At 36.5% G+C, this 18992-nt stretch overlaps 1 protein-coding gene across 1 annotated transcript in view; it reads left to right on the top strand.

Moving 5' to 3' along the window:
* LOC107671591 (glypican-1-like) overlaps positions 1-15173 on the top strand; it is a 66693-nt gene extending 51520 nt beyond the window's left edge. The window contains exons 4-9 of the mRNA XM_016464504.1: positions 10095-10260; positions 10806-10936; positions 11099-11215; positions 12225-12355; positions 12581-12756; positions 14703-15173. Of these exons, the coding sequence (XP_016319990.1) occupies positions 10095-10260; positions 10806-10936; positions 11099-11215; positions 12225-12355; positions 12581-12756; positions 14703-14911 (930 nt within the window). The 3' untranslated portion in view covers positions 14912-15173. The remainder of the gene's footprint in view (positions 1-10094; positions 10261-10805; positions 10937-11098; positions 11216-12224; positions 12356-12580; positions 12757-14702) is intronic.
* Positions 15174-18992: the final 3819 nt, after the last annotated feature.

Genomic DNA, 18992 nt, shown 5'->3' on the forward strand with positions numbered 1-18992 from the left:
TGTGCTGTAAAGCAGCTCTAAAACGAGGGCAATAAACAGTACTAAGTTCTTCCCTCATTCTGATTACCGTATTGGCCCGAATATAAGACGACCCCCCTTTTTCCAGATGTACCTTTTGGAAAAAGGCTTTTTAAAAACCAAATCTTGTCTTTTCTTAGTAAAACACATTTTGTCTTCAATTATTTTCATATTGCATATTTTTCCTATTTTAATTTTTCTTTTGAAAGTATGGTAAAAACTGGTAAAATGTACCAACAATCACATTTAAAAAATATACACTTTTTGATATACCAAAAAAAAACAAAAACAGGTAGCCCATCTGAATTAGGACATTTAGGCTATCCATCTAATAGTAGCCTACCAAAATCTTATTAACAGTAGAAGTTAAATCTTACTGTAGTCTTCAAATCTGGGTACTGTCTTACGTTTTAAAATCACAAAGGGAGTTTGGTCCCATCAGGCTAACGTGACAGTCACGACTCATGCAGCTGTGAGGTTTTCTTTTTCTTTTATTTTTACTCGTGATCTTTACAACACGCATTACATTACGTATTTCATGGCACACTCGTTTTATGCATATTTGGCGCCACCTATTGTTGTGGGTGTATTATTGACACGTCAAAGTCTAGAGCCTGAATATAAGACGACCGCGTTTTTTCAGATGTATTTCCAAGAAAAAAACATCGTCTTATATTCGGGTCAATACGGTACTTAAATTTGTACAATTAGTATTAATATAATGTGGCCACAATTTGCTAAAACAAGGCAACATTTTAGTATGATGCGGGCACAATTTACTAAAACGAGAGAACTAATTAGTACAGAAGTGGCCACAATTTACTGTACTAAAGCGAGGGTTACGGTGCAATGCCAATGGCAATTAAAACTAGGGAACAGTATGTTAATAAAAGATACTTCCTCCCACTTATCACTCCCACCTTGTGTTCCATCGTGAATTCATTTTTTTCCCCCCCACTGAGCTTGGTGCAATGCATTCTGGGATTTTCTGTTGTACTATTTTATCGGTGTATGACATCAAAGTACCGTGAGAGCTATAGAGAGCAGACGCTCCTTATGCTTTCGAATCGCTCTCGCGGTACTTTGATGTCATACACCGATCGGTCTGCGCAGCATCGCTTCAAGTCGAACACACCTAATATGTACCTGTATTTGCATCGCTTTGACTATTCTCTGTAGATCCCACCTTCTCACGCGCCACGGTCGGTCGATTATGTACAATGCCTGAATGTTATTGGTCAAACTACTTTTTGATCATTACCTTCAGCAATTATGAAAACAAGAAAACAAAGCAAAAACCTGGATATTTTAGGCAATAAAGAAATCCTGGCCAGGACGTGTCTGGGAAAAAGGTCACCCTATTTTATAATAGAAAGTTGATCTCTAGTAGTGTTGTTTTTCTCTTATATATTCTTCCTGTTAAATAAAAACTGTCTTTCATTCAGTTCTGTTCTGAACTCATCATTTATTCATTCATCATGTTCACCAATTCCTTTAATGGATTGTTCCGGGTTCAAAGCAAGTTAAGCTGCATCGACAGCAATTGTGGCATAATGTCGATTACCATATAAATGAATTTAGACTCATCCCTCAGTGTTACTTACAATAGAAGTAAAATAAAATCTAAACTATGTGTTTTGAGGTGGGAGTACGTTTATTAGGTGAATGATTGTCTGGTTACTGACATCATAATTCCTGTGGATGGAGTTTGCTTCACCAAAAACTGTTTTTAAGATTACATGAACTTTGAAAGGACTAAAAACAGTACAGCAAAAAGAGTGTGAAGCTTTGAATCAGTTTTTAGTGTTATTTATGTACTATTATAGTTTTTATTAATAATTTGAATTAGCTTTTATTTTTAGATTTTCAGTTTTCATTTAAATTTTAGTATTTTGTTATGTGCTTTTGTAATTTTTATTAGTTTTTGTTATATTTATATTACTATTTAGGTTTCATTTTTAGTTTAGTTTCAGTTTTTGTCAAGTTATTTTTTGCCAAGACAAATTTTACTTTAGTTTCAATTTTACATCTAATATTTATATATTATTTCAGTTAAACTAATTTCAGTTAACAAGAATGTTTTTAATAGTATTAGTTTCTGACTTCAGTAGTATTTTTTATTTTTTATTTTTTTTTTTACAAACTATGGAAATCAGTGGGGACCAGCAACTGTTTTGTTACCCACATTCTTCAAAATATCTTTTTTTATGTTCAACAGAAGATAGAAACTCATGACGATTTGGAACAACTTGAGGGTGAGTAAATGATGAGAGAATTTTCATTTTTGGTGGTCAATTGATCTAAAAATGTCTGCCGCAAAGAGGCGACATAATATAACAGCTTGTGTTAGGCTACTGAAATTATTTTCTGTGCTATTCAACAACCTTATACCAAATGCATAACTTGTAACTTGTTTGGGGTCATTCAGGTTGACTACACAAAGATCAAAAAGAAAGAAAGAGTTTTAGAGGAAAGAAAGCAAAAGAACAAGTATTATAGGGGAGTATTAGCCCCAAATAAAAGAAGGAAATGAAAGAATAAAAGAGAAGAAGCACAGCTGGTCTTCCCTTCTTTCCTCTCTAGTCGTTCCTGCATTTTATCCATTTTTATTAAGGACGACGTGTGCTCCCTGTGACTGCAGAAGTAGGCCAGTCGCCTCACATCTTTCTCCACACACTGGGAGGAGCGCAGCCATATTTCTTTCTAATTACTAAAGAGAAGATCGTCTGTAAAGAGAGCACATCTAGATTGCACTGTGACCCCAACCACATACACACATCCCTCATCAGACTTGCCATTTAAGGACAGAAGAACAAGTAGAGCCTTATAAATCAGATGACGGACGGGAAGACATTGGCAAGAACTTTAAGCATATGTTAATGAATGAATAAATCAAAGCAAAAGTGGAAACTCTTTTAAAATACCATGGTATTACGTTAAAAATCCTGTAAATGTATTTTTGGTGGTAATACCATGGTATTCTTTGAAGTACATTACAGTACAATGTTTACCCTTGCAAAAAAAAAATGCAGGGTGGTGGTATAATGGCATAGGGATGGTATCAGATGTCAATACTATGGTCATTTGAAATATACCATGGTACTAAATGAACGTATTACATGGTATTAGAATAGTACTCCGTTCTGTTTCCAAGAAAACCATGTTCCTCCCATGGTTCACGTTTGAAAAAACGTGGTAGTACTATGGCTTATTTGGTAATTTGTGAATGCCATCTTATGTTGATATGAAGTACTAAATCATTTGAATATGGTAATCAAACAGCAATAATTAGCAAATGTCTGTTGAATGGATTATGCTGCTGTAGTAGGGCTTTTGTTGGATAAGATGAGCCTTGGCTAAAGAGCTGTTATGTGTGAGCCAGGACAAAGAGGAGCGAGAATCCGAGTGCAAGCACAAAAGTTTATTAAAACACAAATACAGATAATCCAAGCCAAGAACCAGGGTGCAATCCACATAGAGGAATCAGGAACATAATCCACACAGAGAAAGCAAGAGAGCATCAACTGGGAACACGCATACAGGAACAACGACCGACAAACAACAACTGAAGCACAGACCTTAACAAGCTAATGACACACAGGTGGGAGTAATCACAACAATGAGTCCAGGCAAAGGTTTATGGGAAATGTAGTTTGTGATGGAATGGCAAAGTAGTAGTAAGAAGTGCCCCATGGTGGAGCTCACAGGCACTCCAGCTAGTGATCGTGACACTAGCAGATGAACGCAGCGGACCTCACAGGACCAGGCCTTCTGCTTTTGAACACAGATCCATCACAGCTGGGAATGTGGAAACAAGGCATTATGACGCAATTGTTTTGGCTTTTAGGGTCCACTGAATGCAGAAAGTGATGAGAGAATGGCTCAGACAATGTCAGTTGTGATGTGTGTGTTAACATTGCTAATTTCACTACAAAAAAAGCATCTAAGCATCATTATTTCAGAAAATAGCATTCACAAGTTTTTTTTTTTTGTAAGGAAATGTATATTTTTATTCAGCAAGGGCCCATTAAATTCATCAAAGGTGACAGTAAAGAGATTTATAATGTTACAAAACATTTCTATTTAAAATAAATGCTGTTCTTTTGAACTTTCTATTAGGTTTTCACAAAAAGATTTAGCAGAACAACTGTTTTCAATATTGATAATAATAATAAATGTTTCTTGAGCAGCAAATCGGCATATTAGAATGATTTCTGAAGGATCATGTGACACTGAGGACTGGAGTAATGATGCTGAAAATTCAGCTTTGCATCATAGGAATAGATTACATTTTAAATATATTAAATAGACAACAGTTTTTTAAATTGTAATACAATTTCACAATTGAATTTTCATATATATATACCTCTATTTATTTCCTGGTTTAAATGGAAAGAAAACAAAAACCGACAACAATTTTCATTGTGATTTTCTTTGTGACCTCAGGCTTTTGGATTCCACAAAATACAAACAAGTAGTATTATCTTACACAGTTTTGCTGCTCAACTAAATTTAGCTTGTTATAAGGATGTTTAGATATTTTTGGAGACCAAGACTAAAACATGATTTTTTTTTCAGTGTTATTAGCAGTCTGAAAACCTAAAGTTCCTCTTCATTTCTAATGTGTGATTCTCTGAATCTGCTTCATGTGGGTTTTACTAATTTACCCAAAGCAGAATATAATTATGGATTGTGTACACAAAGCTTAATGAGAGCAATAAGCTCTGGTGATATTTTTAACCATAGTCTGAACTCTTAAGAGAGCAAGTTATCTTCTCTGAAATTGTCAACCAGTGTTCTGAAATAGTTCAGTGGCACTTCAACTTCATATGATTTGATTGCGCACCTAGAGAGATACTTTATTGCTGTAAACAAAATTTTGTGAAACAGACAACGTGGTGATCTAATGTATAAAGTGAATGTGAAACCCCATTTACAGCCCATTTTACTTTTGTAATGTGACATATTTCAGCATATTTAAATTATTTGAAACTGAAGACTGAAGTACTGAATACTGAAAATATTCATAGAAAAAAACAGTTATTTAAAATAATAATAATAATATTTCAAAATATTACTGTTTTTACTGTATTTTGTCAAATAAATGCAGCCTTGGTGAGAGGAAAAGTCAAATGACTCAATATTACTAAAGCCCCCATGAGGACTTTGTATCTCATAATAAACAGTTGTTAACAACATTTGCCACCCAGTGGAATAAACTCAGCTTGATTTAAAGGTTTTTTCCATGCAAACAACATACTTCCTAATCCACTTTAGATAAACAGAGTCGACAGTAGCCTATTTAAGCTTAATTAAGTCTAATTTAGTCTGACCTTCTTTGAACTACTTTTGGTTTGGGAGGTTTAGTCCAAGAATGTTTAAGAAAAATCTCCCAAAAGTGTTTTCAGTTAATTTTGCACTTGTATGCTGTTCGGTTACTCCAAAGCTTTTGATCAGATTTGCTATGGTCTGTTTGGTATGTTTTCCTGACACGTATCCCAGCAGTTCCTTCTAATCATCAGGAGTCAGGGATACGTGTAATCTGCTCCCCAGGGTCTCTGATTCGGAGTTGAAATTAATAACGTGAGGCGATATGATGGCCACAGATAAAATGATTACATTAGACACCGTTGCTGACATTAACCTCTAGCTATCATAGCATTAGCTAAACCGCTAATTCTATTAAGTCCATTGTTTTGGGATTTTGGTGCCAAATATGTTCTGGCATATGTGCAGTAGACTCCTCATCAGGATGCAAAGGCTGGATGGCAAGTAAAATACAGGGCTAGAAATTCTGTGAGTGCTTGGTTTTGATAAACATAGATATTTAACTCAAATTTATCTGTACATGAAGGATGAGTTCATTTCACACTCTTTTTTTACTGTTCTTTCCTCCATCTGCTGTTTCTTTTTTAATCACGGCAATAGGAAACTCAGTCTTTCTTTCTCTTAAACTACAATGTTTAGAATCTCTAGGCATAGGTTCTACTAGAGTTCGGAAACTATGACTCATTTCTGCAAATTTGGTTCCTTCAAACAGTTCCACAAACAACTCGGTTATTCTCATGTGTTCCAGTTCAGTCAAATTGAGATTAATGTCACATAAGGTCACGTTGTTGCCTACAGCACTTTACTGGCACATTAAATAAACATATTAAACATGGGACTCAGATCAAGCACTTACTGTAGATCTCCCATTAAAGTAAAGCAAAACATTTAACAGATTTTATTTATTTTTGCTAGAATATAAAAATACAGAAAGAAATGTCACCAGAGGTAAGCAGATGCTTATATATCCTTGAAATATGATATATGAAAAATAACAGTAAAATATGAAACATGAAACATGGCAGGATTAAATCAACAAACTCCTCCCAAATTTACATTTGCATCTTCATTATTTTGACATATCAACAATTATAGGTTATACTGACAAATATTAATTAGATATGACTCATTGCCTACATTATAGCACCTGTGGAGTTACATAACCCATACAGACAGTGATGCTGTAAAATAAATATTTAATATGTGTGCCTTAAGCATATAATATAGTTCATTAGTCTTAAGCAGCTCCCCCTTGTTTTACATCAGCCATTATATTAATATAAATATTATTTTTAATTAGAAAAATTTGGTAAGCGCTTATATCAAGCTCATTATGAAATGCCCAGACCATTTCAGTGAGCGAATGGTGAATTTGTAGATTGGTTCAATCAATTGATTCATAAATATTAATATCTCAAGATTGCTGAACGTCCAGCCTCGCATTCCAGAACTGAAGTCCAAGAGGCTCCCAGACATGGGTCCGGTGTCATAACTGAGCTGTACACTGGGCAGCAAACTCTCTCTATCCTGCTCTGATCTGATGAATCACAGATGCTCAGAGGCTCTGATGTGCCATATTATCCTCTCTCAACTTATTCTATCTCTTTGCTTCCCTCTCTCACACTCTCTCTCTTCTTCTCTCCTCACTTTCCCTCCTCCCCAGAGCTTCCTGCGCATCTTCACACATCCTTCTTCTCTCATTCACTCCATTTGTCTATTCTCTGTATCTCTCTCATCTGTTTCTCTCTCCTTCTTCTCTTCTCTCCTCATTAAAGAGCGTGTGCTTGAGTCATCCTTCGGGTAACAAGCACTGCCAGGTCTCCCTGAAGGGTGGTGTTTGTGTGTGTGTAGGAGTCTGATGCAAGTCTTTTTACCTCGGTCCAGTTCAGTTATTTGTCTCAGCGTGTGACAAAAATGTCTTTCTCTCTTGATGCTACTTATTTTCACTTTAAAGTGAATTATATGTGCGTATTAATATCTAGAGTGATGTGAATCTGCTAGCCATGGCATGTGGTGCCTTTCAGTCACATTTTATGTCATAGCTGTCATTATATACGTCAAGAAAGAAGAAAGAAAGACTGCTGTTGCTTTTAGTTCAATAAACAAGAAGATAATGCTAAGTGACACAATGCTACGTTTACATTCCGTCAATAAAGCCACATCAGAATTAACTGTTGACTCCTAGAAACACAAACAGGTTGTGGCATTTTGTTTCCTGAATGAATCCGTGTTTTTTAACAAATCGTTTGAGTGAATGATTCAATGACTCACTTATAAAGACAGTCTGGTGTTTTGTTCCGCAATAAATCTGTGTTCTTCCAGCGATACCGTTGACTTGATTGCAAAGATACTATTTAAGCTGAGCTGGATGTTGACATCACTGAATTCAATGATGAACTGTCTTTAACTGAAAAATGAGTGTTTACTATTGTCATTTTGCATTATTGACACACTATTTTCCTAATTAATGCTGTTCAGTTGCTTTGACACAATCTGTATTGTTAAAAGCGCTATATAAATAAAGGTGACTTGACTTGACTTGACTTGTTCTTGAGTTAATTGTTTGAATGAATGATTCAGCGACTCTCTCATAAAGACATTCAGTGGTTTGTTTCTGAATGAATCAGTGTTTTTGAACAAATCATTGATTCAATTACTTGCTTATTAAGATAGTCTGGTGTTTTGTTCCGCAATAAATCTGTGTTCTTGAGCAAATCGTTTGAGTGAATGATTTAATGACTCACTCATAAAGAGTCAATGGTTTGTTTCTGAATAAATCAGTATGTTTGAACAAATTGTTTGAGTGAATGATTCAATTACTCGCTTATAAAGACAGTCTGGTGTTTTGTTCCGCAATCCGTGTTTTTGAATGAATCGTTTGAGTGAATGATTCAGAGACTTACTCATAAAGAGTTCAACGAATCGGTTGAGTGATTCAGTGACCTAAAGACAGTCATTTGTCCCCTCCTGCTGGCGTAATGATGTAACCTGCAGACTATTGTGATTGTAATAAGAAGTGAACTGAACCTCTAAATGTCATCTGCACATCTACTGTATATAACATTAAAAAAAAAAAAAAAAATTTAAAAAACACTTTTTTTAGAGTCATGTCCTACATTGGACATTAGATCTTTGTTCTGACATTTTTTTCTGGAGACATCAGTTTTACAGCTTTCCCACAGTATCATGAGGAAAATTGTAGCAATATATGTTGATTCATCCTTTTCCAGAATTCAAACTTTTTTAGTGTTCATCTAGGGTTAATAATAGGCAGTGGAGTTTGCTTTTATCCAGCTGAACGCATATGACAGAACTGTAGCTCAGCATTAACTGCACTGATGTCATCTGGGGTTACTTGCCTGTTTCTATTTGAATTTAAAAGTGGAATTTACAATGAAATGCAAATTTATTCACACAGCTCGTTTATGTGCCAAAAGGACCCACCACTAAAACTCCACAAGATTCCTTCGCTTTCTGAACGACTCCTACTCGATAACAAAGGAATGCATGTGATTGCAAATGTTTCATCATCTGATTGCATTAAAGGTTTTGATTGAAGAACGTTAAGAACCGGTTACTTCACACAAATCATTGCAATATACAGCTACGGACATTCATTTTTGTGAAACTGTGTCAAAGTTGCTTGTCACAGTTCTGACTGAATGTTTCATGCAGCCTAATGCAGTTAGGACAGAAAGAAAACAGGTACATTTACATAAATCAAATGTCATGCTGACAGCATTTTTATTTACACCTAAACAAAGACTAGAATTGCTTCCAAAATCCGTGAAATTAGATTAATTTAAACATACAAGCAAATGTCAAGTTTTTCTTTCCTATCCGAACTGCGTTACTTTTCCCTAAGGGGCCCTAAATGAATCCCATGCTTTGACATCAGAGGGGTGGAGGTTTCTGATAAAGAGGGAATATTGTGAAAGATGTCTCTGACCTCATGGGGGTTAGAGAGTGTGTGTAGAAAAGCATCATGGGTATTATGCAATAATCGTACCAAAATGTACCATCCTACATCTTTGGACCTCATGGGAAACTGTAGGAACTAACAAAGACTTGTTTGCAGGATATAATTATCACATTTTTATTACAAAACAATTCACAGGGCATTTTCTTTGGTTACATGAGTCAGCAGGAGCGTCATGCACTCATTATTTTTGAGGGGGCACGAGTTGGGGTGGGGGGTGGGGGAGTTAATACGACGAGTTTTTATTTAATGTGAATTTAACATTGAAAGTTAATGTGAATAAAATCACTGCAAGTTAGGCTACTAATCATAACACTTTCATTGTAGGCTACAAAGAGAGCAAAGAACATTTACATTATCAAAGAACATTTTCACTGACAGTCTAGTTCAAGCACTCTCAAAAACTCCTATTAAAAGCACTGAAGCTGTTTACACGGTGAAATTAATATCTTACAGATTTGTACACACATTTGCACTTTGTTGTTTCTGATCGTCTGTCTCTGGCTCAGCGTCAGCCAGCGAACGCAGATTTGAATTTAGCAGCTAATGATATGACACACTGAACATTCTAATCACACCGGTGTGATTGTATTAAATATAGAAAATATTAATCGGCTGTTTTTGTCTTTTGGAAGCTGCAATCAAAATTCACTTGGCTCAAACATCTGAGGGGTCACGTGCCCCCTCACTTTGAATGGGCATGACGCCTCTGTGAGTCAGTATAAATATGCCTCAGCTGTTCTCTAAATTCTTTGTTTCTCTCTCACAGGTGTATATGAGCACTGAATGTGTGCACGCCGTCATGAAGATGACATACTGTCCTCACTGTAGCGGCGTGGCCTTTGCCAAACCCTGCTCAAACTACTGTAGGAATGTCGTGAAGGGCTGCCTCGCCAATCAAGCGGATCTAGACTCTGAGTGGAGGAACTTGGCAGGTAGGCGGGGCCAAGAAGGAGCCTTAATAGAGCAACAGTCAGGTCCTGGAAGTAAAAATTTCAGTCACTTTCTACATTCGGAAATTGATTTTTAGTGATAACATATAAACGTTTAAAGACAGACCTGTTGTGAGCTATGAGGTTGTTAAATGATGGTATATGCAAATATAAATATGTATGGTATGTACAAATTTAAATTTAATAATTTTATGTTTTATTCAGTAATGCCATTCAAAATGTTTCATGGGATTGTAGTTCTTTTCTTATTTTCAAATACTTTGCTTTAAATCCAATTTTACATGATGTGATTTACCTCATAGCTGGTTGGTTTGGTTGATGGCTTAAAATGCTTTAACCAAGACTTTGTAAAAATCTCCATGGGAAAAATGAATGGAAAAAAATACGTCCAGAACCAACACAATGGCACTTTTGCACTCTATTAGAATTCAAATGTATTGTAAAGGACATGTCAGATTGTCACACATGAGATGGAAGTCCTCTGACAACATATCAACATGATATAAAGACTTTGTGTTTATGTGTAGATGCTATGCTGGAAGTAGTTGACAAACTGAGCCGGCCTTACAGTGTGGATTCGGTGGTTCTGTCTCTGCCAAAACGCATTGCTGAAGCTATTCTCTACATGCAAGACAACCTCAACACGTTCAACAATAAGGTCAGTGCTACACTATAAACCTGTCTGAAAAGATTTAACTTTTATTATATTAAATCATAAATATATCCCAAGTACTCAACAATTATGATCCTAAAACTTTATTAAACTCCTGCTTATGGAATCTTGAGCTAGAGTTAACCAGAACCCTTTCCTGTTCTTCAGGTGTTTCAGGCATGTGGTTCTCCTGTTCAGAGCTCCAATTCTGAGGACCAGATCAAGCGAGGGACAAACACAGCAGAAGAAGTGAGCGGCACCCCAGGAGCCCAGCTGGAGAAACTGGTGAGAGTGTTTGCATGGTGTGCAGTAGTAGTTTTTGCTTCAGGACCCTGCTTTACATCGGACATCAAGTGGCAACCCAGCACAGTAACAAAATGTACTGATGAACACTGATGTTTATTAACCCATTAAAGGTTGGTGATTTTGATGAGTATCATATTTGATACATAAGGCTTTTATGGCTCATTTAGTATGATATAGAAGAAAATAAAGCTCATACTTGAGGAGGGAAAAAAATTATTTATTTCTAAAAAACAAAATGTATGCAGCTGCTCAAACAAAGCAAAATATGCAATTTGGTGCGGTTGCTAATATTTATATGGCCGAAAAGTTAAATTAATTTCTAATAGTTTGTAAAGTAAATCAATGAGATTTTTATAACAGTATATAAATATCAGTTGTCACTCTATATCTCCCAATATTATGTCTTAGTAAAATGTTATTTAAATGCTTAGTTGTAAAATTGTAGATTTTATTATGGAGGGAAAAACATATAATGCTATGCCATACAGTGATGATTGAGAGATGGACAAATAAACATTCTTCAATGGCCTAATGTAGGATATTTGATACTTACATTTTAATATGTAATAGATTTCACTTCAAAAAGACACGTGAACCATGACCTGAAGAAAGATGTTTTTAAAATGATACTAAAAGGCCTTTTGCGTGCTAAAAAGAATAAACAATCAAGCAGACCACAGAATGCATGTAGTAGATTGTGTACAACAGGTTTTTCAGCAAACTTTTGATAATTTATAGGACTTAAAAATTTGCATATCAAATATGACACAAGAGGCTTTATAGGGTTAATATTACTGTGAACTGCACAGGCTCAGTAATATGCAAAATGATAAATGTCACCATATGCTGAGTAGGAACATTTTGTAAATGCATAAACAACAGCTGAAGTGTTATTTATTTTATTTTTTGTAATTATAAATATTTTTTTGTTGCTGTCTATGACCCTGTTTGTGAGATCACATTTTCCATCCCATTTTCTTTCTCTCAGTTATTCGATGTGTCCAGAATGTTGAGGGATATGATGCAGTACTGGGTCCATTTGCCCAGAAAACTGTGTGTGGATCGCGAGTCTGGACCGAGTGAAACAGACAGATGTTGGAACGGAATGAATGTGGATAGGTAAATGCACATAAACAGCTCATTCAGCCTCATTCATGTACAGTGACTACAAGATTATTTTATAGCAATTTTATAGTACAAAATCTGCAGCTTTTCAAAAGCTGGGGAGCACATATATCACTTATCAATCACAAAATGTGTACTCAGATCTTTGTTTTTTTTTACTGTCTGTCTGCCTCTCAAACACATCACATTCAACTTTCTTGTTGTGTTGTGTTCTGTCAGGTATCTGCCAGACGTGATGGGAAACGGATTGGCCAGTCAGATCAATAATCCTGAGGTGGAGATTGACATTACCAAACCAGACATGACTGTACGCAAACAGATCATGCAGCTTAAGATAATGATCAACCGACTGAAGTACGCCATCAATGGAAATGATGTGGACTTCCAGGACACCAGTGAGTATACACATACACTTGGAGTCTTTCAGGAAGAAATTAATACTTTTATTCAGCAAGTAACAGTATAGACATTTATAATGTTCCAGTTATGAAATAAAGGCACTTTTGAACTTTCAAGGAATCCTGAAAAAAAAAATGTATTACAGTTTCCACAGAAATATTAAGCAGCACAACTTTTTTTTTTTTTCAACATTGATAATAATAAATGTCTCTGGAGCAGCAAATCAGCATATTAGAATGATTTCTGAAGGATCATGTGACACTGAAGACTACTGAAGTAATGACTACTGACAATTCAGCTTTGGCCATGACATCAATAAATAAATTTAAAATATATTTAAATTCATTATATTTAAAAATATTAGTTAGTGCGTAGCTCTGAAACCCTGTTGTAATTGTTAGAATGGCCAAGGATCAGCAATCTCCACGTAAAAACTGATCAGGCAGACCAAACCGTAAGTCGTAGAGACTTGAAACTTGGAGGGATGGTAGTACTCACAACGTCTACAACATCACCAAGGCTCACCCCAATCGGCCTGATGGGGGCACTACAGCGATCAAGAGTACAAACTCCTAAGCCGTTAGTCTCAGGCTCAAGTGTCTTATATCGTTGGAATCTTTGGCTCACGCCCAGATTGCCTTGGTTGTGGACAAAAAGATCAAACAACTTTGCCTCTAGGACCACTGCTGTTAATCAAATTGTTCTTTAAATATTTGACATTATTTAAAAAAAAAAAATAATCTTTTGCGAGCTACTCCTAGGTTTTACACTCAACTTAAAAAACAAACAAAAAAAAAAAGTATAATTCTGTGGGTCAATAATTATAAAAAAAATGTTGAACTTTCCCCTTTGGATAGCTATAACAGGGTCATTTAGAAAATGGGCATGGCCAAATATACCCCAAAGCCTATAAATCCTAAATGAAAGCTCAAAACTTCACAAAACTGGGTGAGCACATGTGGCAGTACAATTCTCTGGACCCTGTCGGTCAATAACTTATCAAAAAAAAAAAGTTAAACTTTAGACTTTGGCTAGCTGTAACATGGTCATTTTTAAAAGAAGCGTGGCCAAATATACCCCAAAGCCTATAAATCCTAAATGAAAATTCCAAACTCTATAACACTCATAAATGTTAGAAATCATATTTTTTCAATGGTACATTTCCTGGATTTGCCAAAATAGCTTTATTTAATCATTGATATAGGTGGTTACAGTCAGACTTGCTAAATAATATGTAATGTGTTTTTTTTTCATTTGTACTTAAGTGCCTTAAAGCACTTGAATCCCGATAATCACTGCTTGTAGCTATATTTTTTTTTACTGTACTTTTGATCAAATGAATAATTTAACATTTGGAACACTTTTAAAAATCTTAGGGTGCTTTCACACTTGGTTCGATTGCTTGGTTCGAACCCGAGTTCGATTGCTCCCCCCTCCTCCTGCCCCCGCTGGACTGTGTTCACATTATATTATTTGGGTCGGCAGTGTATAAGAAGGTTGCTGTGGATTTCACTATGGAAAATAGTAAATGATTTATTCTTAAAGTCAGTGACATCAAGTCAACAGTTTAATATTGATCCATCATTGCTGATTTGGCTCTATAACAACAGCCATTAGTTTCTGTAAATTGTTTGTACACAATTCAAGAATTTTCCAGAATCCCCAGTTTGAGAAACAACAAGTTAAATGACTGTACATTTAAAACATCAGCTAACTGTTAGCTGTTAAATTGTAGTTTAACTTACTAAAATTAGTCAGATTCAAAACTATTTTAAAAACATCTACTTGTCAGGCTACAAAAACTTAAGTTAAGTTAGAAGTGCAGCTATTTTAAATTAGTTACTCTTCGATCCTGGAATGTAGCTTCATCATTGCTGTGGAACGTTCCTGAACTCTGTCTCACTTCAGCTCATGAATCTCCCCGTTGTGTTCTCATCTTTAGGTGATGATATCAGCGGTTCAGGAAGTGGAATGTGTGCCGACGATCAGTGTTCTCGTGATACACGTTTATCGGCCCCAAACACGGACAAACCCAATGTATACGGCTATCCGTCAGAGAACAAGAAGGTGGTGAAAGGAAGAAGCAGCCAGAACCTTCCTTGCGTCAGCCTCTGCCTTCTCTCACTGGTCACAGTCTTGCTCAGGCGATAATTGACAGGCAATTCCACCAACTGGGACTGAGTACAGGACTGGGTTGGATTGTGGAGGGGCGGGGTTAGTCACATTGCCAAAACAAACATGCAAACATCAACAGAAACTGGCAATCACTTGTTTTTGTCTTGAATAAGAACACCATGGAATATTCATAGATCTGTGTACTTTTTTGTATCTTATTTGATATATGACACCCCTAGAGCTGGTCTTTTGCTTGTCTTTATATCTGTGGTGAAAAAGTTCTTTGAGAATGCGCCAATCTGTAACAATAGCTATGAAAATCCACCCCAACAAACAAAATGCTGGTTTTTCCTTATTCAAAAATCATTTTAGATTATATTTATTTATTAATTAAGATCCATAGCTTTAAGTCGTCTCTGGCCCCTCAAGCTTGAGAATGTCCTTCAACACTCGATCAAAGTGAAAAAACATCTAAAAGAACCGTGTGTTCTTCTTATCTTTGTTTTAAGGCTTTTCTAATCATAAAAACAAGCTTTACTGAGTCTTGTTTCATGAAGACCAGCTGTCTCTCTCTCCCATTTATTGTACTAGTTTCTGCACTCCGCTTTGCAAATGGGTTTCAGGGGCCATTTTAAAGAAAACGCAACATGTATTTACTCTGGATGTAAATAAACATGTACTAACCACAATCACATTTTCCGTATATCCTTGAGGACCCTCAACAGCACTAGAGCAACATTTGGGATGAAACGTTAATGCACCAGCAATGAGAAAGAGACAGGCGTGTTTTATGATGCACTCTAATCCATGGGACAGATATACAATGACCGTCATCTCAGAAAGGGATTTTACATGCGGGAAAAGACAAGCCGGAGAATGAAAGACTCGAAATCAGAGGGATGTGGAGGGATTTCTGGACATTGTTAATTGGATATTGATTCAAACCTCACAGAGATGTGTGTTATGTGTGAGTGCACTTCAGAGAAAGCGTTGCTTTGTAAGTACTCACTATACAAATATACACGTGTACTCAATACATGCTGCATCCACGTCAGATCAGATTAGTTCAGTGAGTCACAGATGTGTGTCTAAAATATTTCTCAGCCCTGCACCCTGCCCTTCGTTAGCAGACAAGTTGGATGGTATGCATAGAGTGTTGGTGAAAACGGTATCGCGCAACATTGAGCTAATGTTTGCATAACATTTTACCAATGAAAGTGTGTCAATTGTAGGTACCAATCATACTCTATGCAAGTATGTAAATGCAAATAACATAAGCATGTATACTAATATTTTTGCGTCAATGTAGCGAAAGCACACCTTAATACTCAAGGGGGCAATAGAGTTACCATCAAATGTTTGCGTTATTGAATCAGTTGTTGTTGTTGTTGTTGTTGTTGGTAACTATATCTCTAAATATGTTGACTGTTGGACTAACTTGAACTAGCTTGCTAAGCTAAATAGCATGCATGCCTCCCATACTTATGTTACATAATGAAATACACAGTCTAATTTCCAGCATCCCCATGACCTTACAGAGGAAAAAGTGGTTTGGAGAATAGATGGATGTCTGAAATGACGTAAGCATGCATACTAATATGCATTTTTGCGTTAATGTAACAGTAGCACAACTTAGTACTCAAGGGGGCGATAGAGTTACCATCAAATGTTTGCGTTATTGAATTGAATGTCATTGTTGTTCAGGTTGCTATAGCTATAAACATGTTGAATGCTGGACTAACATGGACTAGCTTGCTAAGCTAAATTCACTTCAAACTTTTGCTCCATCGTGATAGTAGGTAAAAAGTTTGCTAAAGTGGGCTAATGCCCGCAATAGTGCACCTTTCGCACTTGTGTTATGAAACACATTAGGCTAATTTCCAGCATCCCTGTGACTCTACAGAGAATAAGTGGTTTGGAGAATAGATGGTTGGTTGAAATAACGTAAGCATGCATACTATGTGTGTGTTTTTGTGTTCATGTGTTTTTGCGTTAATGTAGCAATAGCACACCTTAGTACTCAAGGGGGCGATAGGGTTACTGTCAAATGCTTGCTGGATGTGTTCAGGTTGCTATAGCTATAAACATGTTGACTGTTGGACTAATTGAACTAGCTTGCTAAGCTAAATTCACTGTAGCTCCACCATGATAGTATGTAAATTTTTGCTGAAAGTTGCTTAATACCCACAGTGCACCTTTTGTACTTATGTTACATTATAGTATACATTGAATCTAATTTCCAGGTTTCCCGTGACCCTACAGAGGATAAGTGGTTTGGAGAATAGGTGGACGGATAAACGCAATGTAAAATCAGGCATAGCTAGAAGCATTTGTGTTCTCATACTTGCATAGAGTTTCAGGCCGGAGAGAGAATGACACGTTTTGACTAAACCTGAGAAGAGCGTAATTTTTATGAACTTTGCGTTTGTAAAGGTTACAGGAAGTGATGTAATTGTCCTTAATGATGATTAAGGTTGCCACTGGCTCTGCAGAGAAAGTGCTTCAGTTTCGGTCACTATGAAGTGGTGTACAGATCTGATCGGGTCAATGAGATGGAGAATAACACCCCCTCCCTTCCAGTTTAGAAATGCTGCACTTTGCATGACGCACCACGTCCACATGACTACAGCACATGATCCGGGGTCGATAATAGAGAAACATCCCACGGCAGTGTTATGCATGGTTTGTTGATCGATTGGATCAGATGTGGTTGGAGAAATGGACCCGCGGCACAATTCACTAACCATCTGTAGAGTGAACTAACCTGAAATCAGTCTTAACTGTCTTTAGCACGTTTGTTGAATTATTGACAGTTGGTAGTCTGACCCCAGGTCAGGTAAACCGTCCCACCTCTAGGTTCAATGGTGTAACGGTGGTCGCTCTTTACTGATGAATGTGGCTGATATCGTCAAAATGTGCTGAGATGAAAAAAATTAAAATGCATTCTGGTATATACTTTTTTTTTGTTAAGGTTGTTTGTGTTTAAGGTTGAAAGTAGAACATATTGAAGAGACTGAGGAAATTATATACTGTCCATTGTTGTTGTATGTTCTTTAAAAAGAAAGAGGAGAAAAACTTGTGTCAATTATATAGATCAAAAGATTTTGAAAATATCTGTGTCATGTTCATTTTGTTCACACACACACACACACACACACACACACACACACACACACACACACACAGATGATACCCAAGTGCTTTGCATCTAAATTGCACGTCACAAATTATATTATAAACACAGGTTAATTGAATTGTAAAATTTTTTGAATTTAGAAAACGTTGAAAATCTTAGTATTTGTTATGATTACAACATGCATACATAACCAATAACTTTTTTTTTAAATAATGTGTGATATATTTGAAGCTTTGTGGCTTTTCACCTCTGAAGCCATGTTCAGTATATACACTTCTAAAAGTTGTAAACATGAACTTTGAGGAGAAATTGTTCTTTTCTGAACACAACAGATAAAAATATGTTATTATTTTAAAATATCGGGGGGGGGTTGTTCTGCAGTGAGGGGCTACTGGGGGGTTTCGCTGGTGGCGCGAGGCGGGGCGCAAGCGGTGCTACTGCACCCCAAATCCTGCCGCTTTCTCTCGTAGTGGAAGCGTTTTGTGCAGTTATGCTACAATGGTATAAACAGAGAGAGATACAACATTGCAAGCATATAATTAGCCTATGATGACCATGGACCTCAGAGATCACCCTCAGATACCACCTTGAATAGATGTGGCCTTACTTCATAAATAAACACAGGTTAGATTTTTTTCTTCCTCACCCTCCGTTTCTGACAGGTCATGTAGGTGAAGGTGGATGTGAGAAACTCTCCTTAACTTAATGTAAATGTAATTTATTTAAATCAAGTGTGGTTTTTGAAGTTAAACAATGTAAACAAATGGGTCTTAGTAAATTTAGCTATTTAGTTTATTCTGTTGAAACTGTTTCCAAATCCAAAACAATCCAAAGCTTTAGCATTGCCATTAAAGGGGTCATATGATGCTGCTAAAAAGAACATTATTTTGGCGTCACACACTGCGGCCTAGAGTGAGAGGAGGCCGGAGGCCTAGAGTGAGCAGAGGCCGGCTTGAGTGAGCAGAGGCGGGCGGGGTTGGG

Source organism: Sinocyclocheilus anshuiensis, unplaced genomic scaffold, assembly GCF_001515605.1.
Source record: "Sinocyclocheilus anshuiensis isolate Anshui unplaced genomic scaffold, SAMN03320099.WGS_v1.1 scaffold1149, whole genome shotgun sequence".
NCBI classification, from domain to species: domain Eukaryota; kingdom Metazoa; phylum Chordata; class Actinopteri; order Cypriniformes; family Cyprinidae; genus Sinocyclocheilus; species Sinocyclocheilus anshuiensis.